The sequence below is a fragment of the Lissotriton vulgaris genome, chromosome 5 (assembly GCF_964263255.1).
Source record: "Lissotriton vulgaris chromosome 5, aLisVul1.2, whole genome shotgun sequence".
Lineage (NCBI taxonomy): Eukaryota > Metazoa > Chordata > Amphibia > Caudata > Salamandridae > Lissotriton > Lissotriton vulgaris.
Genome location: NC_141693.1, coordinates 1065096475 through 1065119664, shown reverse-complemented (window position 1 = coordinate 1065119664; position 23190 = coordinate 1065096475). Strand labels below are relative to the sequence as shown.

At 47.6% G+C, this 23190-nt stretch overlaps 1 protein-coding gene across 2 annotated transcripts in view; it reads left to right on the top strand.

Annotated features, from left to right (window-relative positions):
* CFAP43 (cilia and flagella associated protein 43) overlaps positions 1–23190 on the top strand; it is a 922989-nt gene that overhangs the window by 644176 nt on the left and 255623 nt on the right. For both annotated transcript variants that reach the window (XM_086922745.1, XM_086922746.1), the window contains 3 exons: positions 8297–8422; positions 12117–12236; positions 12319–12426. In XM_086922745.1, coding sequence (XP_086778871.1) covers positions 8297–8422; positions 12117–12236; positions 12319–12426 — 354 coding nt within the window. The remainder of the gene's footprint in view (positions 1–8296; positions 8423–12116; positions 12237–12318; positions 12427–23190) is intronic.

Here is a 23190-nt window from a genome sequence, read left to right as displayed (position 1 = left end):
CCCTATGTACTCAAATGTATACAAGACACCGTTCCTTGTAATTAACCATGTCTCTGTATTTAGCGTAATCACCCGTACCCCGAGCCTAGCCCACTCTATGACTGAGGGACCATCATTGTGCTACAATCTGTAACTCTTGCTGTTTACGTGCCACCACTCATGATATAATTGAAAGTATTATTCACTTAACCGAGTTCATAAAAGTTACAAACTCGAACTGGTGTCCGGTAAGGGGGACGCCCAAGAACACAATCTGTAAAGAAAAATGCGGGAGGAGATGTTACCTGCCAGGTCTCCCCCTCCCGTTATACGTCTATTGGTGTATATAAAGTAGGTTGTTCTTTAAAATCAGAGTCCCTTCGTGGGTGTTGCCTGTAGGCTGTACTACACACGCTCACCCCCATGAAGCCCTCTCCTTACCGTTCCGTAGGCTCGCCCCAGCTGAGTCACCGTCAAACCGGAACACCGCGCAGATGATATGCGCCGTGTTTCTGCGTTCATTTAATGTTGTGAACCGGCTGGGGCGTTCCACGTGACAACGTAGGAGGCGTCGTCACGCTGAGCGCTTACGCGCTCATAGAGGGAACCTTGGGAAATGTAGTCGGAGCTTGGAAATTTCCCAAACGTTCCGAGTTTGAGACTCCTATGGCGTTGTGTGTTTTAATTCAAAAATAGAAATTAACAAATATCAATGCGCAAAATCACTTAATCTGCCCCAGATTGTTAATTTGCCTAGGTAAATGCCTTCAAATGGAAACCTCAGCGAAAAAAACAGAATTCGTTGTACAGGATTCCTATTACCGCCAAACACTGGGCAGGGAGTGCTTGCTCAAAGATCAGGCTTTTCTTTAATTACATATAAATCTTGAGGTGGATGATGTATAATGAGCACGTGCCTCCTAGCTCGGCTCTTTCCACCCGGATAGGGTCATTAGGGATTTAGCTTTGAAAACTGGAGATTATTTCACACACAAAGTGCCCCCTCTATAATGCTACATTCTGTCCTCCTACCTTTGGGGATGTCTGACATTGGCAGGGCCATCTCTTTTGGGTGATAGCACAGTCACGGCAGTGTTAGCCCAAGGTGAATGTGGGGATGACAATTAGGAAAGTGCGTGCGCGGATCACTGAACATCGCAGCACAATTAGATGTGGTAAAACCAACACTCGACTCAAAGCACATTTCCAGGAAAAAGGACATGGTATAGATGACCTAGAGTGGACTGTCATCGAAAAAATCCAACTAGGCAGATACCAAGCAGATGATCATGACTTGTTGCCCCGGCGGGAGCAAAGATGGGTCTATCGCCTAAAGAGTCATGTAGTAGGACTGAATGACGATATCCCCTGGCAGGCACTGAGCAGACAGTAGATGGCCACTGTGTATTCAGGAGGTCTAGTTGCATCCTTAATTAATGTCCATTAATAATGTAAACAAGCTTCTAGGGTCTATTGTAGCCCTCTATGAAATTTGATCCGCTTAATGTCTGGACCTCCTTGTCACCCCCATTTCCAAGTACCTTGTCAGTGTATTTGATTATTTACCCTAATATTCTATTTGAGGTTTTTGGGGTGCTAATGTTAAATGCGTAGGAGGACAGAATGTAGCATTATAGAGGGGGCACTTTGTGTGTGAAATAATCTCCAGTTTTCAAAGCTAAATCCCTAATGACCCTATCCGGGTGGAAAGAGCCGAGCTAGGAGGCACGTGCTCATTATACATCATCCACCTCAAGATTTATATGTAATTAAAGAAAAGCCTGATCTTTGAGCAAGCACTCCCTGCCCAGTGCTTGGCGGTAATAGGAATCCTGTACAACAAATTCTGGGTTTTTCGCTGAGGTTTCCATTTGAAGGCATTTACCTAGGCAAATTAACAATCTGGGGCAGATTAAGTGATTTTGCGCATTGATATTTTTTAATTTCTATTTTTGAATTAAAACACACAACGCCATAGGAGTCTCGAACTCGGAACGTTTGGGAAATTTCCAAGCGCCGACTACATTTCCCAAGGTTCCCTCTATGAGCACGTAAGCGCTCAGCGTGACGACGCCTCCTACGTTGTCACGTGGAACGCCCCAGCCGGTTCACAACATTAAATGAACGCGGAAACACGGCGCATATCATCTGCGTGGTGTTCTGGTTTGAAGGTGACTGAGCCGGGGCGAGCCTACTGAACGGTAAGGAGAGGGCTTCATGGGGGTGAGCGCGTGTAGTACAGCCTACAGGCAACACCCACGAAGGGACTCTGATTTTAAAGAACAACCTACGTTATATACACCAATAGACGTATAACGGAGGGGGAGACCTGGCAGGTAACATCTCCTCCCACATTTTTCTTTACAGATTGTGTTCTTGGGCGTCCCCCTTGCCGGACACCAGTTCGAGTTTGTAACTTTTATGAACTCGGTAAGTGAATAATACTGTCAATTATATCATGAGTGGTGGCACGTAAACAGCAAGAGTTACAGATTGTAGCACAATGATGGTCCCTCAGTCATAGAGTGGGCTAGGCACGGGGTATGGGTGATTACACTAAATACAGAGACATGGTTAATTACAAGGAACGGTGTCTTGTATACATTTGAGTACATAGGGACAAGTGGCTAATAATGGTTCTTAATGGCTACAGACATTGACGACAAGTACCAATATTAAATAAGAGAGGCAGGGATGACATGTAAAAAATTTGATAGAGTAGGTGTATACTAATAAGGGATTATATCACCTTCTCTCTACTCTCTCTCTTTGCTGTAGTGAATGTTCTCCCGCATTGGAGGGAACACTCTTCACATACAACACAGGAGAGGCACGGATCGATTTGACCTGCCCCCCTGGTGAGATAATATTTCTCCAGAGTACGGGGGATCCCAGATTGACACCGACTGCGACGGTCCTGAAGAAGACCGGAGTGACCTTATAGGCGCTTACAGAGCGGTCGAAACATGTTGACTCTGGCAGTGGTAGGAGGGATGCCTTGAGGTTCCTTATTATTCCTTAGAGGCCCATTCCCATCCTTTTCTTCAATTTTTAATCCTGATAAGGGTGTCAAGGAAAGTTTAATAAAGTTTGTTTTTGGTTGACACCTTTAATCAGTTTTAATCACTCCCTATACTGCACTTTTTTGTCGCACTTCTCTGTTGAGATCACTTGGTGCTTGCACAATTTTCACCAATTTATGTGTTTAATGTTGTTGATGTCCATTTGTCCTGACTATATGTCGTATTAAGAGAAATTTATTATTTTTCCCCTCCCTTATGCTCCGTCCTGTGTGGGGTACACCAGGACGTATTGTAAGCAGGCCCAATGATGAAGCATGTCACATACCTTGGTATGTGAGTGAAGGCAGTTTTTTCAAATAGAGTGATTTGCCCTATTGGGGCCTTCTCTGTTTGTTGTGTATATATGTATTTTTATGTTATTTACTCTATTCACCCGTGGTGTGTGTACAATCTATGAAAGACACCAATACTGGAGAACCACCTGTTTACAGGTAAGTAACAATTGTTCTTACCCGTCCACCCATGTCAGAGGCCACAAAGTTGTAAATATTAACGGAGTATTCAGCAGCTCTCCTGAAAAGAACTTGCCTGATCTCTACTCTTAAGGGTTTTAGCAGCGTTTTCGATGTGGAGCTGCAAAAAGATCCTTAAAAACAGCCATAGAGGATGTGATTTGTTGCAATCTCTAAATAGAGCTGTGGGTAGGGGAGGCAGGCAGGATTTGGCTTTGAAGGCTGAGGCCAAATCCTATACGCCCCCTGCCCCCAAAGGAGTGGGCAGCCTCAGCAGGACTCTGTAATCTTGAGTGTGAGAGACTTCAGGAAATCCTCAACCCAGTCTTTGGGCCCTGAACTCTTCCATCCATAGATGCCTTTGCAATTCACCTCGACAACTGTGTTCACTTTGCTTCATGAATGGGTAGAGGGCCCGGATCCCTTGGTTTCAGCTTGATGGTGATCACAGTTGGGTATTTATGTGTTCTATTACCCCAACCCATTTGATTCTGAGGTTTCTCCAGAAGAAAAGGGAGATCCCACTGGGCCCAGAAATCCTGATGGGTCTCCCAGATTTGATACTTTGGTCATCTGCAACTTCTTCAAAGGGACTATGAGCCTTATTATGAGTACAGGGGTCCTAGGACCGCTGTACTTGTGGTGGCGGTCCGACCACCGCCAAACTGCAAGTCCACCTGCAGTATTCTGAGTGTGGCGGTTCAACCACCACAAGACCGAAGACTCTGCTGGGATCAAGGATCCTGCTGGGCCGGCAGTCTGCAACCGGCCCAAATTTCCTGGCGGTGCAGCTGCCGGCAACGATGAGCATATTACAAGTTGCCTGTTCACCACCCTTTTCATGGCGGTGAGCCTGCTATTAAAAGGGTGGTGGAGAGGCAACTAAGGGGGACCTAACAGGGCCCCCTGTCAGATCTGGGCCTGAGGGTGCACACATGTTGTGCCCCCCTGTAATTGCCCCCCTGTAATTGCCCCCGTTCCTCCACGGTGTGGCATACATGCCACGCCGTGCAGGAACATGCTGTCACTGCGGCGGGCTGCATGTCAGATTCTCCTATGAGCCTACCAGTGCACTGCCGTGAGACCACCACAGCACTGCCTCCCCACCCCTGTCATGGATTACACTCTTAATCCAACGGGCGGGCACTTGACAGATGTGGCGGTCCTCAAAAAGATTGCTGCATCCTCCCTATTTTCACTCAACTTCAGTTCAAGGTTCTTGAAGAATTGTGCTTTGAACACCTGGGAGGTTCCTTGAAGCACTCTGGGTCCTCTTCGATAGTAGCCATTACAAAAGTTACGGCTGAGATTCTGCCACTTGGTGAAGAAAATCAAGCCATGTACACGTTCAACAGATGCTCTCATATTTTCTTTGCTATATCTGTGTGAAACAAATGCAGGTGGAAACCAGCATGCCCTATCCATGGCTAAATAAGTTGTCAGGGAGACATTGGCTTGGCCCATTACATGATTTCCTCTGTTAGGGTCTCCCCAAACCACATCAATCTTGTTCGAATTAGATAAATGCCCAAGTCTTTCTGAACAATGTAATGTAATGTAATGTAAATGCCAATTTGTATCGCGCAACAATCGCTCGAGGGAGCATCTAGGAGCAGAATACAATGGTATTCTGTGACATCAAACTTCTTTCATGAAAGGTTGCCTTCTTTGCAGCCATCAGGGCTTTAAGTGGGATGAAAAAACTGGGGGGTCTCTCAAAGGGGCGTGGCTAGTGTAATTAGGGGCGTGGCTTTAAATCACTTACGCAAAACATCTGTGCTTAGCAAAGTGTGCTGCCCGACTGGTATTTTGCTGTTTCTTTCATTGCATCCAGATATATGATACAACAAGTAACATCATACCTACAATAAGTAAGGAATTTTGGCTTTGTTAATGGTTATTAGTTGCAGAAGATAAATAAGCTGCAACTATGACTTGTATATAATATTGACAAAGCTTCCATTTAAATCCCTGGTGACCCTACCACAATGTTGCTGCTCCTGAGTTTCAGAAAGAGAAGGGAAATCCAGAAAGAAAATGACTCTTAAAGGATTTCCCTTCCCCCACAACGCTCCCCTGGCATGACGTCATGCTGTAACTTCTCCACTAGTGAGAAGTGAGCAGTGTGAGCATCGCACATCCATGTGCCTGCTGTCTTGAAACGGGTCTCTATGGTCACTGCAATCTGGAAAAAAATGGACCGCCTGTGTCAGGGCTCAAAACAGAGCCCGATGGAGACCCGTTTCGAGGCCCCCTGAAAAAAACTGCCGGTGCTCAGACCCCTTGAGACCCGACCCACTTAAAGCCCTGGCAGCCATAATATCTGCCAGGACACATAAGTTATCGACAAGCCTTTTGCACCTATGAATCCTTCACGATATTTCAAAGGGACATTGTGCTTCTTTAGACTTACCCTTCCTCATTCCACAAATGTTGTTGGAGTTCCATTTAAGTGAAGAGACATGATTTGAAATTCGGACACGGCAACAGCAGGGAGGCCTGATTCTTGACAAAAGGCTCACAGAGACGGAGAGGTCAGCCCTTCATGATCATTGGATGCCAGGAAGCGAGAAGCAGCATCTGAGTTTATCAAGATTACTGTCAACCCGCAAATTGAAACGAAAGGGGTACTAACTTGCTATTGCCTATCCATGGAATAAGCAGCCAAACAAACAGTATTAAGGTGGCTCCTCGTGTCCATTGAGAATGACCCAGAGTCAAATTAAGAAACAATAGACCAATGTCTGAAGCAGCATTGAGACCTGCATTACATCTTGAGGACTGAGACTTAAGGTGCCTAAAGACCTCATGATCAAGATTTGAAACAATTGCGGAAAGACAATTTGTCCTGAAGAAGGTGACACCATTACACAACACCGAAACGCTGCGTCAACTGTTTTTGACTATTTTGATTGTAACCTGATTGATTTTTAATTGTCTACATACATCATAGTATTATGATTTTTTAATATATTTTAGATTGTAACCCTAAAGGGAGGTACCTAATACATTTTTTTAAATATTTTTAATACATTTTTCTATTTCTATTTTTATTCATGTGTCTCCCTGGCCTGTACATCGATTGATGCTTATTCTTGAGGTAGATTCTGCGCACACAAACCAATGTACTTATGTGGTCTGTTTTCCCTGCACATTTTTCTTATTAGTCATTCTGGAATCTTTTCCCACACAAAAGCACAGGGTTCAATTTTGTGTGCTTCTTTAGACTTACCCTTCCTCATTCCACAAATGTTGTTGGAGTTCCATTTAAGTGAAGAGGTTGTTCTTCCGATTTCTTTGCGCATCTCCATGCATCCTTGGATGAGGATCTTCTTCACAGTTTGAATGCTATGTATATTTACTTGAACTGAACCAGTGATTGTCATTCGTTAGACCAACTGTTCATGATCTTTGAGGACAATGAAGCATGTGGAGCCACTGCTGTGTCTACAACTGCCACTAAAAAGCACTATAAAAGTAACATTATCCTTTTCTTCCTCTCTGCTGACCACTGTATTTCCACAGCAACCATCTTCTCCCATTTTACTCACTTGCATCTAACCTTCAAACCGCTCTCTAATTTGCTATCCATCACAACCCTAGATCCACTACTTTTATTAGTAGTGGCTCACACAGGTAAGAGCATGGGGTGGTGGGGTGGAGCGGGGGAGGGTCGGGGTGGTGGAAGTCGACATGCGATGGGATAAGTAATATTAAATAAAGAAATAAATAAAACCACATACTTTGCACTCGCCGCATCCGTGATGCGGCAAGCGCAAAGTAAGTGGTTTTATTTATTTAATTAGTATTTTTTATCCCGTCATCTGTCCACTTTCACCCCCCCCTCAACTCACCCCGCCCCGCCTCTCCGGTCTGGTCTTCCCTATGCGAGCCGCCACTGACTTTTATGTTAATTCATACATACCTGTCTACCGCAACCCTGTTTAGTACCCTATTTCTTACTGCATTTTTCTCCCACCTCTATTTTAGTAATTCTCAATTGTAAAAATGAGACAAAACCAGGACATTAGATAAAGACAGTGTCTGTATAGGCTAGACATGTTTCAGTATGGGATTGTAGTGCTGGTTAAGGAAGGTGTTAGGAATGCCGGGCATGGTGGTAGGCAATAGGCATGGACAGGGTCACAAGAATGCCCGATTGGAAGGGATTTTGGCAATATAAAGAGCAGTCTTTTTTGGATGCTGAGTTGATAGCACATTGTGCTTAAGGAATGAACAGGTGAAACGGAGCATGACTGAGGCCAAGGTGGACCAGGTCCAGTGCAGTGCAGGCAGGGTGCTGAGCAGAGTAGGATGTATTCCGACCAGAGAGAGTTATTAACTGTGTTGTAGATGTTCTCTAGCATAATTATCTTCTCACTTTGGATCTTTCCAATTCACAGCTTCTCAATGCTCACACAGTTCCTTTTATACACCCAATGTAAGTGCTGCCGAATAAAGTACTTTGAAATGAAAAAATGAGTGCATTGTCTACATTTCACAAAAATCCCTTGCCTGTGTGTACGAACGTGAACACTCTGTATGTCAAGTAAACAGAAAAGAGTGGCCAAACTAAATAAGTAATACAATAATTTAGTTATAGAAGATCTTTAGGACCTTGCTCTCTTTAAAGTCTACTATTCATTTATGCCAATGGTAATGAACTTTATATTAAAACAATTGTAGATCTATATATGGAATTGTTGCATGTAAAATTAGGGTTCAATACAAACTGTAAATTATTCACTTTTCTCCATATTGCAATTGTCTTGAAATCTTTAGGAAATCCCTCGTCCAACATTTATGGTCAAAGAAGAGGAAGACTGGAACGAGGACGAGAAGAAACAATTTAAGGAGTATGAGAAAAAATGCAAAGATTTAAATGAAGAAAAGGATAAATTGCGGAAGGTAAATAAAGACATGTTTATTATAATAAAATTATACCTACTAAATTGAAATCGTGCCACCAGTGTGTGCAGCAGCTGTTTACTCCTCAGATTTTTACCTACCTCAAAGAAAATGCAACAAAATGTTGTTGATTTTGTTTTATTTTATTTGTAATCCAGCTCCACGGGTGAACTCAAGGACTAGTCATCGACTATTATGAGCGCTATTTGGGTATAATCTTAAAATGGTGTAAGCATGCACATTTTTTGCATATACATCTTGCCTAGTCTGTGTTTTAACAGGTCTTGCCACAATATGGTGTAACTGTAGTCTGGTCTTCGCTACAGCTTGTAATAATTATTACCATTCTAAATGATATACAATATGATATATTTTGTATCATACCCTGCACACCACGAATATAATCTTCTTCAAGTGTTTACAACTGGCTTTGATCTTAAATATACCCCTCGCCACCAGCACAATATTAGAATTAAGCAGGATGTTCTGGTAAACATAAGAGTGGGGAAGGTTTGGGTGTTCCATGACAGTACATTTTTATATACTTTTACATGCGCAGCCACGTTTAATTGCTTTTAATAGTTCCTCAGCTTTATTTTATGCTTTATTGGACCAGTCTGAAGTCAAAGCTTAGGGTAATGCAGGTAACGTCAGCACATTTCTGGCACAAAATGATGCACAAAAGAGAATGGGCTTCGATGACCTCTCTTCCAGCATACCAGCACTTGCTTTTCCAAAGCTGTATCGATGCCAGGGACAATGGAAGGTGTCCTCATTTTGGAAACACCTCAGTGTGAGGTGTGTGATTCAAAGAGAAGTCCCCTCTACATATAAATCTCGGAGCACAGAGAGGAGTTAAGCTATCGTTTAAGACTGTTTCCAGCGGTACTCGGACACACTTAAGTATTAGTCTGCACAGATGTACCATCCAGTTTCTAATGTTTTTAGTAGGCGTCACTTACATCACAATGGATTGGGATCAGGGTTCAGCAGTGTTGCCCGAGCATTTTCAACCACAGTGTCATTGGTGTAGAAATAATAGGAATTCCTAACGTCTATCTTTCTGATTTTTAACCTTAATAGGGGCACCCTGAATACTTTTTGTGAAGTGCTCCACTACATAACGGTTTTTGGACACACCTGAGAATCCTCATCTATAAGAGAAACTGGCTAGCTGAGCCCATCCAGGCAGAATAGGGGTTCTGGTTGATTGATTGAGAATAAGCCCCTGTGGTTAAGCATGCCAGCATTGATGGGTGTGGGTCCTGTATCTTAATAAGGTGACATTTCCTGAATACATGTTACACTGGTGATGTGTGTTATCGCTATACTTCACATTTAGATATACATTTCTGTTTGGGAATCTGCCCATCCCTCTCACTGCCTTTCGTTTACAAGAGTCATTGGTGTCATCGCCAGAAGAGACATAGAACTACATAAGGGCCCTGGTCATGTCACTGACCTCCGTTTCCTTTTTTTCCATGTGCAATTGATACCATAATCTGGAGGTCTCGCTGTATTTCCGCTTTATATTTGTTCTCTGTTTTTACTTTCAATTGCAGCTTCTTTCAGTCAAGAAAGGTGTTGCTTTGAAAGCCTAAAGATTGTGGTGCCTAAAAGAGGTATTTGTCCAGCGACGGTTTCTTCGGTAGAGTTTGGGAGCATCACCCCCCTCCGCCCACTGTGAACCGCGTTAATCGTGAAAAATAAAATGACAATGAAATGATTTAACTGCCATTTTATTTTTCACTATGGAGTGCCGCCAGCCTGGCCCCAAGCAAAAGAAAATGGAGGCGTGTCAAGCAGAGGACTGTAGCAGTGGCTGCCTAGACGCTCCAAAGAGTGCATGTGGTTTGACCAGCTGTCTTGCGCCACACAAAGTGACGTGCGCACTTTAAAGCTGTCCATCCAGCTGTCTTAGACAGCTGAGGGTAGACTAAAACACAGGCCTCCAGGACCTGAAGGAGCATCTAGCCAGCCTGTTCCATCCAATCCTGGCACTGCTCTCATGCTGGTTAGCTGCAAGAGAGCAGCGTCTGAATTGGTTACAGCATCATCCTTCGTGCATCAGACTACAGAGGAACACCGAGGAGGACGTGAACCAATGAGCTTACCAAACATACTGGCGAGTGGGTCAGGCTTGCACACCCAATACACAAATTAAATGTAAAGACAGTATATCTCGCCTTTTATTACTGAAAATACTTGGTAATTGATGGGTTAGTGTGTGATTGCATGCATTGGTGAATCCGCGAATAATCAGATGGGTGAATGTGAGTGATTGAGTGAATGTGGAGTGGTGGGTAAATGTGAGTGGAAAAGATAAATGTGGGAGGGTAAGTGGGTATATGGTTGAAGGTAAGTGACCACGTACATTTTAGTAAAACAGTGTTACAAACATATGTGCCGCAGTCAAAAGATGGCAAAGGAAAGTGTGCCACAAGCACAATAGTGCCACAAAGGGAAAAGGGAGACGCAGAAAACTTGCTCTATATATGTCTGAAGAATCCTGATGTATAAAGTAAAACAAGTTTATTTCAGATTTCTGTAGCTTAATCTTTCCCTCACGTAACCTCTTAGTTAAACGAAAATTACATGTCCCCAACTACTTTCTCTTAATTTTCCCCTTTGATTCTCCCAAATGTTGTCATGTATCTATTCTTCCATTATTGCATGTTACTATATGTGCAGAAATTGCTGTTACGCACATATCTAATTTTGAGTATTGTGATAAAAATGTCACCCTCCCAGATATTGTTTGTAAGGCTTGGTTGCAAAAAAGGACAATCGTGACGAGGAACATGAGCAGGGTAGGCGGGGGAGAGACTGGAGCGGAGAGAGAGTCTGGACAAGGTAGAGAAACTGGACCTCTGCGTTCCATGGAGAGTGGAGACAGGAAGAGGGACAGACTGAAAACAAAAGGGAGGGCACGAGAAAGAAGCCACTTGTTATCTGGGGATTACAAAGAAACAGTGAGCAGTAGGGCTTGGTGTTGGCAAGGAAGGTGGAGGGAAGGAGATAACGAGCAAGCGTCACTGGGAAGTTGTCAGGAGGAAGCGGGAAACACGCACCTATATACACAATGGAGAGGAATAAGAGTCAATGCGCCCCCCTTGAGTGGTAAAATTGAATGCTCTAGGTATAGAGAAAAGGAAACTAGTTACCTGGAGTCATCAGTAGAAGGATAAACTCAACCAATCGAAGTCATGGTGGAATCTAAATGCTCCTGGGTGGAACAAATGCAAAACTAGATAGGAAAGCCATCAATTCAGGAGCAGAGGATTGAAATGGGCAGTAATGCCATCCAATCATGAGCAAGGGGCTGACCCAGAGCCTACTTTAAATATTTATTAACGCATTGCTTACAATGCTGTCGGTGACCGTTCTTTAGATCTGTCTGTTACAAGACAGCAAAATAATAGTTGGCCATTATGTGATCGATTTAACTGTTGTATTTTTACACATTGCTGTTTTGCTGGCCATCCCAGTGATCACAAGAGGGCCGTCTCATTGTGCTCCACACAACTGGTGCCGCGTTGCCTTTATTTTTGTTGTTGTTTTTCTATGTGACTGATAACCCAGCTTTACTAGAACAAGATCTTCTTGACAGAAGAGAACATATTTCGGCAAGGTACGCTTCTGTAATCAGGTGATGAAGTGCTTCACTAAGTCATGTGTTTCTTATTTTTTTCAGATATTAGAAACAGAATTAAAAAAGCACCAAGCTACTATTAGAGAGGCAACTTCGACCTTTGACGAAAGCTTGACAAAACTCTTCTTTAAAAAAGTGAAGTGCGAGATGGTCATCTACCAGGTAGGCATTGCTTGTCCCTTGGGTCTTCTTGAAACATGCTCAGGTAGAGGCACTGATTTCTATCTTTGTACCCTTTTAACAGGAGGAACTTAAAATCAACAGCCTTATTTTCGCGATCCTTAATGATGAAGAGTTATGTACAAGAGAAGAACAGCTTCATTATTCCCTTGACAACTTGCGGAAGCAGAAAGTAAGGATTTTGTATGATTATGGCACCTGATATGTTTTTTAGACTGCTACGTTTAGTTCGAAAGCACATTTCCCAAAATAGTCGGGGGGTTATTTGCTGTTACAACCTGTCCTATGTTTGGAAAAGTAAAAAAAAAAAAATAAATACTTCTAAAAATGCAAACTAAACATGGAATACAGTCTTTTTCTTGGGCAACTCTTCACATTCACCACCCCTTTGCCAGTGGCAGGAACACAGAAATAATATTGCCAGGAGGAGCTCTTTGTGCACTGAGGGCAGGCAACGACATTGCTCCTGCCTTCAGTTCTAAAAAGATAACATCCTGATGACCAAAACATCCAATAACCCATACCTGACTCTAAAGAAACATGGAATGATTTTTGGGAAAAAAGATCAGACTAAGAGTGCACGTGCCACCAATAACCGGCATTGACAAGGTTCCGCCTACGCAAATTCTATTGAGTTTGTCAGTGTTTTGTTTACATATTGCAGAGCAGTTTGAGCTGATCTGCAATACAAATAAAAGAATTTAAAAAACGCCATGACCTGCGTCGAAGCTATTCTGTTAAATATTTGAAATCTCCAAAGTCAAAGCTTCTCCTTACCTTGAACTTTGTGTCTTTGAAGCTGCCAACGGAATAGCAGTTGTCTCGTGGGCTAACAGAGCCAGTGGATATCTGGTGCAGATGAATGGCAAGAAGGGAACCATTGATATGTCAAACCGGAAGTGTAACCGCAGCTTCTCCACGTTGTGATATCTTGGGCAAATGTCGTTATCTGTGTCCCTGAAACAGTAGGGGGGAACAAATATAACGTTTTTTAATCTGCTGAACTCTGCTATACTCCCCTGTATATATAACGGCATCGATTTTCAATCAAAACAATGTAATGGGCGGCTCTGCTTGGCAAAGCAGGCCTCAGAAGGGCCTCCAGGTTCCCGTTTAAAGTTGCACACAGTACGACACAATGAGGAAGCCATTTGTCTAAAATACAGCTGTAACTTTATTGTGCGTGAACCACCGGATTATACATTCTGGAGTCTGAGGCAAATCATAAATGTTTTGGCAAATGTATGCACTGACGCAATAGGACTGCATCAGTCTGCCTTCTTTTCTTCTTAAAGTAGGGTGGCACCATGTATGGTTCCTCGAGGCTCGGCCCTGACCCCCACACTGTTCAATATCTATATCGCTCCACTAGCCAGACTGATTCAAAGTTGTGGTCTTTCCTTAATGCGATAGTAGATGATATGCAAAATGTAATGCTCTCTGGATGTGCATGAATTCCCTAAAGTTAAAAGTGGATAAAACAGCTTCATAAACCTTTGGCCTCTTGTCCTTCACGCACACGCCCAAAGGTGACCTATAACGAGTGGGAACTCCTCCTGCCCCTGTGCACTCAGCCATGATTGTTGGCACGTCTAATGGATTGAGTTTTATCCATTTACCATGTGAGTTCTCTTCACATCTACTACATGGAGAGCTCCCTTTGGCGAAGTATGTTCGGGAAAGATATTTTTAAGTGATATTGTCTGATTGATATGAAAGTCAAATATTATTTTGGCCAGGTAAGAATAATGAGTTCTTGGGGAAACCTTTAATCTTTCCAGGATCAATAATACCTATGCATTACACCAATAACTGCTTAGAGAGCACTTATTTGTGACAAGTGCTACTTACATGGTCAGTATTATTACTGCAGTGCATTTGCTTGATGGGAGCAATGTTGACTCTTAATGGACCTCAATCTCGAAATGCACTTTGTAGTATGTTTTGTAGCTCTACAAAATGTACGTTTTGCCTATACCTATATTTGTGAAGTTCGCCACCCCGACTGTGGAGTATTCATCCATGTAAGTATACATTTTAGGAATAAATGTGGCAGGGAAAAGGGAAGACTTACTAATAAAGGGAATGGGAATAGGGAGGAGTAAGAGGGGTTTAGGGAGAGCTAGGGAAGAGTTTAGGGAGGGAAGTCACCCACCCACACAAGAATGAGCCAATTGCTTTATTCTGGGAATGGGGACATATAACTTAAACTTTTGTAGTAAGTTTACACTTGGAGGTTGTGAATACCGAGAGTAGTAAGCTAACTACAAAATATAAACGCACTCAAAAGTGTTACTCACCTTTGTATATCTTAGCACTCGTATATATTGTATAATATGTGAGGGCAACCTGGACAGGGTCCAAGACTCCTTACTCCTTTTTGCGGACACTGCCACCACTGCCAATGGGTCGCATAGCCTTGGCAACAATGGTGGCTCTGTCTTGCCTGCTGTATGTGTTTGCCAATGTACCCCTGATGCTCCCCAGGGCGGTGTTCCGAGAACTATGTGAATAGTTTTCTGACCTAGGTTGTCCCTAATTTCGGGCAGGGGTTGTGTGGCGCTGGAACCATTGTGTCCACCCATGGCAGTGCGGGGCCTAGGACCAGGGACTATGAGCTGTACTACTTAGCAGGACATCTGCAGTGACTGATGACTAGACAGAGTTGGAGACACAATATCTATGGCCCGGTGTGACGGGGTGCGTGTGCTGGGCAAAGTGCTGGGGGCGGGCCCCCGGTGCGCAGGAATGTCGCTCCTGTTCCGGGTGGCTTGGTTTTGATGGTTCTAATACCTCTGCCAACGATGCAGCGGGACAGGGTACTCCCTGGATCTTACCCTATTGTGTCTCTCTGCCTCCACAATGGTGGGGGCGACAGCGCACTTTTCTCAGTGATGTTGCACGTCATTTGCCATTGTGTGTCGGCTGTTCGCTGATCGGCCGTAAGAACTTTATAGCATCCTTGCTGGACCGTTTTTAATGCACACAGCACAAGGGAGAGCGTGATTAGGAAGCCCAACACCATTGTTGACATGAAACCCCACAAGGCATGGGATCACCAGCATGTACAGGACTCTGGGTCAGGTGGTGGGACCGACATTGACTGGGCTGAAAGATCTCTGGAGTCAGGACTTACAGTTGGACCTTACTGATGCAGACTGGAGTAGAATCCTGAGTCACATGTCACAGATCTGAAAAACAGGTGGATTAAAATTACTGCAGTTCAACTATGTCCATTGTACCTATCTGACCCCAACACAACTGCACAGGATGTTCAAACTGTGCCCCATACATGCCTCAGATGCATTCAGGAACATGCAAACGTCTGTCACATGACCACATGGCAATGTACAGCGCTGCACACATTCTCAACCGAGGTCCGCGATTACCTCACACATGTTACCAATAGACCCCACATCAATGCCCCTAGAACATGCCTGTTGGAACTGATGCCAGACGAAAAATTGACAAGGCAGGAACTAAACTCATAGAATTGGCACTTGCATTGCCATGGCGGGTGATTGCAATACATTGGAAAGCAGCCTCGGTGCCTCCAGTGAGAGCCTGGCCGTTGGAGTTTGGCTTTGGGCTGAGGACAACATAATGCAGCAACTCTAACAGCAGGCTGGACAAGGTGCACATATCAGAAGGTGTTATGTAATACTATTTGTACTGGAGCCTGCCTCTAATTTAGAACTGCTTGATGAATGGATGGCTGGCTGACTGGCTTGAGTGTCAAGACTAAGCTGGACGGCCTACGCCAACGACATCTTAGATGTTGGCATCTTCCCTGGGTTACATCACTTGTGAGGTCTGGTGAAGACCCCTTTCGTGCTGCGCTTATGGTGCAAGACATGGATCCACACAGAGGTCATAGATCATTTGGTGTCAAAAGTGGCAAGAGCTAGTGCACATAGATTTGCTTGGTATTGCAGATATGCGGCGAAACGTCACCTGAATTTTAGATTTGATGGATTGCTAAGCTTTTTATAGAATTTCATTGAATATCATTTTCAGAGGTTGGAGTAGTCAAAGTAGAAGGCAATAATCAGTGATATTATTTTCATTCACTGCATTACAAATCTTAGCCCCAATTCCGGTCTCAAGTGATGGTAGAAAATTGAGTGTATGAGGATCAACAATGTATAGCTATTTCTATTCACCTCCAATTCCTGGCTTGCCGGTGTTAAAGCAGTTGCCTCTACAGTTCATGACTTCAGGGGGAGGGGGCCTGTGGTACCTGTCCAATTCAGTACGGAATGTTTTGACATGATAGTATTAGCATAGAAATGTGTTGGCCATACCAGAAATATAACTAGATGGCCTCTGTGAATCTCCCAATTGGTTACATCCCCATACAATTCAAGAGAGCAAAACGTAAACTTTGCCATCCGAAGTCATCATTTTGGGCACTACCTTCCCTTTGCACATCACCTGCACTTATCCTGGCTATGCACTTGTCACCTCACAATGTGTGCACCTGCTACTTGCAATTGGATAAATATGAAATGCGTTCTATGTCATATTTTTGATTCATTTCTATACCTGTGATATAATTAAATCACAACCACTTTTGGAATGAGCTAATTGGTGGTGGTATAATTTGCCTACTTTGATCATTTACTGCTCATCTATATTTTGTGAATGCTCTCCACAGGGACATTATTTTTATGTACCGCATTGTACCCGGGTCCAGTGGTCTATCAGGTTACCCCATTATTACAAAACTCTTAGTTCCCCATGATGACAGGTGGTAGAACGGCCTGAACTGTACACCAGACTAAATTGGACAAATGTGTTCTAACTAAGGAGACCTCTAATAAAATACTGCCAGAGGACCAGCAGCTACCTATGGTCCACCCATCGGACGCGACGGAGACCCCTACCCTAATAGACATTAGGGCGGCGATGCAGGGGGTCCGTGCTGCCCTGGAGGTGAAAATAGACAGTGTCCACTGACATCACCCTGATAGGGGCAGCTCTCCACAATATGGGAGCGCAAGTCAAAGAGACTGAGGACTCCATTGCCACTCTCCAGGTGAAGGCGAAGATGTTGAAAATTTGAGTGGAGGGCTTATTGCTACTACGGGCGTCTGCCTGGAGGATTACGAGGGATGGTAAAGAAGGAACAACAGCCGCATAATAGGGGTAATAGAACATTCAGAAGGCTCGGTAGTCGACTTGTTTGTAGAAGATCTCATACTTAAGCACCTTTAGCCCCGTGGCCTCTCAAACTGTTTCTCATTTGAACGTACCCATAGCGTCCCTGCCACTCCAGCGATTCTATGCCCGATCACAGCGCGCATCTTTAACTACCGGGACCGGGATGTCATCTTGCAGACCGCTCATAATGCTCCACCAGTCAAGTGTGAAAATAACACTATAACATTCTTTCCAGACTTCACTCTCAAATTCCAAAGACAACAATGGTCCTTCCTCGAAGTCAAGAGAGCACAGAGAGAGGGGGATGTTAAGGGCTCCATGATTGTTCTGGCAAAACTGCATGTGGTGGCTGAGGAGAAGACCGTTCATTTCACTACACTGGAAGCAGCCTGGGACTGTTTGGACAGCTGGAGGAGGGCGGAGGATCGGGACCCCAGGGACGGACAGGGAGGTGACGGATGTGGAGACTGTCAACCAGATGGAAGGATCCGCAGGTTTAGAAACGTTTAATCCCCTGAAAGCCCCTGTGGTTGATATTGAGATCAAGTAGACTCTCCACCTTCATGTTTCCAGACGAGGAACGCTGGACTCTGCTGCCAGGACCCTTTGAATATTGATCTTGTCAGCGGTAACGTTATTAACAGTGATTAGTGGGGAGTGACTGTGCAATGATTCGATGCGAACCACAGGCCCCCTAAGTTTGTCAAATGTTTTGGGGTGACCGCACTTTTCACGGTTGGGGGGCAGGCAGGTTTAAATCTGCCATGCAGGGAGGCGGGGTTTGTGCTGAGGTTATGGTTTTGATCTTTATTCTCGTTTTGTTGTTTTTTTTTGTAACTTTGGTGACTTCCCAAAGCGGCGAACTAGACAAGATGCTTTTTCATTTTCTCCATTAGTGCCTCCTATCACCGCCACAACCAGATTCACCACAAGCACATGCTGCCCATTAGGAAGGGAAGGGACTCCTTTGGTTGTTCTGCTCCGAGTAGGACCTTGTGTTTAGTGGGTGGTAGACTGACCTCTGGGGATGTTGGCGCCTCTTGGGTATTTACGATCCATGGCTATGACCGCTCCATTTAAAATCCTTTCCTAGAATGTCAATGGGCTCGGGGACAAAATCAAACAGGGTGTGGTGCTGGCAGTACCCCAAGAGACACTCACATGACCTAGTCCTACCCCAGGAGACACACTTACAAGGCAATATCTGAAAGAAACACGTTAGTGTTAGATTCCTTACCTTAGAATATCCCCAGGCGTCAGTCTGGATCCGGAAACTTTTGCGTAGCAGTACCCCTGCGCGTCGGTAGGCGTCGTCTGCAGGCGTCCCCTGCGGCTCCGCGTCCGTCGTTGGCGTCGTGCGCCGTGATGACGTCGCTGGAGTATATAGACGCCGCCTCCGCGCGCTGACGTCAGTTCTTCTTTTTTCCGCGCCAGTGGACGCAGATCTGAAGAGCAGTACTCCTGTCTTTTGACCAAGTTTTTCGATAGTTATTTCTCTCTTTGTGCCTGATAGGATGCCTGGGTTCAAGCACTGTGATGACTGTGAGCGCACGATGTCGGTCACAGACCATCACCGCCTCTGTCTCCGGTGTCTGGGCCCCGACCACGACATGGACTCCTGTGTCGACTGCCGGGCCCTCACCAACAAGGCTAGGCGGGAGCGGTCCCGCAAGCTACTGGAGCTCCGGGTGTCGGCCCCACGTCGGGACCGGGAGCGGTCCCGGTCCGGCCGGAGGTCGAGAGAGCGTTCGAGGGAGCGGTCGCGGAGCCGCGCCGAGCGTTCCAGAAGTCGACACCACTCGTCAGGCTCATCAGGTAAGAAGCACAAGAAGTCGGGGCGTCGTCATCGTACCCCCGACTCCCCCCGACGCTCGCGTGATGCGGCCGGGGGCTCGGGTGACCCCAACCCCGCGGCTCCGCGAGAGTCGCCGGCGCGGCCTGCCTCATACCCTCCGGTCCCTGGGCACGGCGCGACGCCTGAGGAGATCGAGGCGTTCCTCATGGCCATGAGGGCGCTCGCTTCTCCGACGGGGCCTACGGCGCCTTCGGGCCCAGTGCTACCGTCTGGGGGCCTTGGCGGTTCGGGTGTCCCTGCCTCGGCGCCGTCGGGTGCTCCGGCCCCGGCGCCGCCAACGGCTCCGACCCCGGCGCCGCAAGGGCCTTCGGGATCGGCGCGGGCTGGTCTTCCGGCCTCCCCGGCGCCGTTACCATCGGGGTTACCCCCGACGCCGCCCCCGCGCGGCGCCGGTTCTCCGGTGCCGGCTCCGGCCAGCGGCGGGGTTCCGGCGCCGGCTCCGGGCAACGCGGAGCCGGACCGGCGTCGCTCGACGCCGGTCCCGGCGCCGATGGGGCCCATGAACCCCGAGGAGCCGGTCTACATCGTTGACTCCGAATACGGAGAGGATGAAGAGTTCGGTGAAGGTTGGGAGGGGTCCGAGGACCCTCTGTCACGCGAGTGCCAGTATGACCCGGACTGGACTGGTGACTTGGGGGATGCCAGTGGTTTGGACGACTCTCCTAACCCTGGTTGGATCTCTCCTCCAACCGTGGCATCGGTGGAGGGAGCTGCATATTCAGTGGTGCTGATGAGGGCTGCCAAGGCCTTACACCTTGAGCTCCCCGTCGCGGCCGTGAGGCCTAACATCCTCACTGAGGTCTTCAAACCGCAGTCATGCCCACAGGAGCCACTGCTGCCGTTTAATGAAGCCTTATCAGATGTTCTGTTGGGCACGTGGTCCAGGCCCGCTTCAGGTGCGCCTGTTGATCGGAACGTGGCCAGGCGCCACCGTCCTTGTCCGGACGACCCCAAGTTCCTGTCTACCCACCCCACTCCTGAGAGTCTGGTGATCCAGGCCTCGACCTCCCAGTCCGCATTCCCGTCGGCCCCGCCCGACCGGGAATCCAAGAGGTATGACCAGTTTGGCAAGAAGGTCTTCTCGTCCATTAGTTTGGGCCTGCGGTCTTGCAACACCGCTTGCCTCTTGGGCCGCTACACCCACTCTGTGTGGGATACGGTCGCGGAACTGCTGCCAGAATGCCCCATGGAGGTGCGGGCAAAACTCGGTCAGGCTGTGGCTGAGGGCCGAGATGCAGCGAAATATTCGATACGGTGTGGTCTTGATACGACCGACTCGCTGGGCAGAGCTATGTCAACGACAGTGGCGATTCGTCGCCACGCCTGGCTGAGATCCGCCAACTTTTCGGCTGATGTCCAGAATACATTGATGGACATGCCGTTCGATGGCTGTCACCTGTTCGGTGACAAGGCGGACCACGCGCTGGAACGCTTCAAGGACTCCAGGGTCACGGCCAAGTCCTTGGGTCTCTCGACCCAGCGTCAGCAAACGGGTTCGTTTCGTCCCTTTCGTGGCCAAGGAAGCGGCGCCCCCACACGTGCTGCCAGCCACGCGCCGCAACAATCCTTTCAACGCGGTGGCGGCCGTGGAAACCGCCGTGGCGGCGGTCGGGGACAACGGCGGGGTCAGACCACACCTCCCCCCGCAGCATCTGCCTCAAAATCCTCCTAGTCCGTGCTTTCGGCCCCATGTGACGCCAGTGGGTGGCAGGGTTCGCCATCACCACGCTCACTGGCGCACGATCACTTCGGACAGGTGGGTGCTGCAAATCGTCCGAAGGGGCTACTCCCTCCCCTTCGAGACCACTCCTCCAGCCATGCCACCGCAGAACCACCGTGTGTCGGGGGACCACTTGACACTTCTGCAGGAGGAAGTTACGGCCCTCTTGGCCAAGGGGGCCATCGAGCGCGTTCCTGGGCCAGAAGTAGGGCGTGGTTGCTATTCCCACTACTTTCTGGTACCCAAGAAGGACAAGGGGGGCCTACGTCCTATCTTGGATCTAAGGAACGTCAACGGCTTCCTCCGGAAGGAGAAGTTCAAGATGTTGACGTTAGCTCAGGTCTTGGCTGCTCTAGACCCACAAGACTGGATGGTAGCGTTGGACTTGCAGGATGCCTATTTTCACATCCCCGTCCTGCCGGCCCACCGGCGTTACCTGCGGTTCACGGTAGGCCAGGAGCACTTTCAGTTTATCGTGCTTCCCTTCGGCCTTACCAGCGCCCCACGGGTGTTCACAAAGGTGATGGCGGTGGTCGCAGCCCATCTGCGCAGGTTGGGGGTTTCAGTCTTCCCCTACCTAGACGACTGGTTGTTGAAGGCGGACTCGCCCCAGACAGTCGTCCACCACCTTCAGATGACGGCAGACCTCTTGCACGACCTGGGGTTCTCCATCAATGTGCCGAAATCACACCTGTGTCCCTCTCAGAAGCTCCTTTTCATCGGAGCGGTTCTGGACTCGGCGCAGTTTCGGGTTTATCCTCCGGAACGGCGGGTCCGGGATATTCAGGCTTTGATTCCCATCTTTCAGCCGCTATCCCGGGTTTCGGTCAGGTTGACGCTGCGGCTGCTGGGACTGATGGCTTCCTGCATCCTTCTGGTGCATCACGCCCGGTGGCGGATGCGGGCTCTGCAGTGGGACCTGAAGTTTCAGTGGGCCCAGCATCAGGGCAACTTGTCCGACCACGTCTTGATCTCGGAGGGCACTGCGAGACAACTGCAGTGGTGGCTTACGGACCGCGATTGGGTCAGAGGCAGGTCCCTCTCCCTTCCCCAACCGGAGCACGTCGTCGTGACGGACGCGTCACTGCAGGGCTGGGGTGGCCACTTGGGAGAGGCAGAGATCAGAGGCATCTGGTCTCCGGCGGAGTCCCGGCTCCATATCAACCTGTTGGAGCTGCGGGCGATTCGTCTGGCACTGAAGGCATTCCTCCCCTTTGTCAATGGGAGTGTAGTGCAGGTGTTCACCGACAACACCACCGCCATGTGGTACTGCAACAAACAGGGCGGAGTGGGGTCGTGGACCCTTTGCCAGGAGGCTCTGCGCCTCTGGCAATGGCTGGAACGTCAGGGCGTGACTCTGACGGTTCAACACCTGGCAGGTTCCCTGAACGCCAGGGCGGACGAACTCAGCCGTCGGTGCTCGATGGATCACGAATGGCGTCTGAACTCGGACGTGGCGCAAGGCATCTTTCTGCAATGGGGAGAGCCTTGGTTAGATCTATTCGCCACAGAAGAGAACGCGCAATGTCATCAGTTCTGCGCGTCGGAGTTTCCAAGACGGCACTCGCACGGCGACGCCTTTCGGCGCGAGTGGAGTTGCGGTCTGTTATACGCCTTTCCGCCTATACCACTTCTGCCCAGAGTGCTGAAGAAGATCAGGCGTGACCGGGCCCAAGTTATCCTTGTGGCTCCGGACTGGGCTCGAAGGTACTGGTATCCTCAGCATGTCAGCCGGTCCCCCGATCCGCCTGCCCCTTCAGGAGGACCTTCTGTCGCAGGAGCAGGGGACGGTCCTCCACCCGAACCTGTCCAGTCTCCACCTCCATGCTTGGAGATTGAGCGGCGGCAGTTGAGGCCATTTGACTTGCCTCCTCAAGTCTGTGATGTGATTCTGGCAGCCAGGCGTCCCTCCACTAAGTCGGTATACGCCTGTCGGTGGAACAGATTTGTGGCATGGTGCACAGAAAAGGCTGTGGATCCTCTTTCTGCCCCTCTTTCGGAGGTTCTTCTGTTTCTTCTTTCTCTTGCCCAGCAGGGCTCTGCTCTGGGCACTATCAAGGGCTACCTTTCTGCCCTTTTAGCCTTCTTGAGGCTTCCTGATCAGCCTTCTTTGTTCAAATCCCCGATTGTTACTCGATTCTTGAAGGGCATCACTCACATGTTTCCACCTGTTCCGTTTGTGATGCCCCAGTGGGATT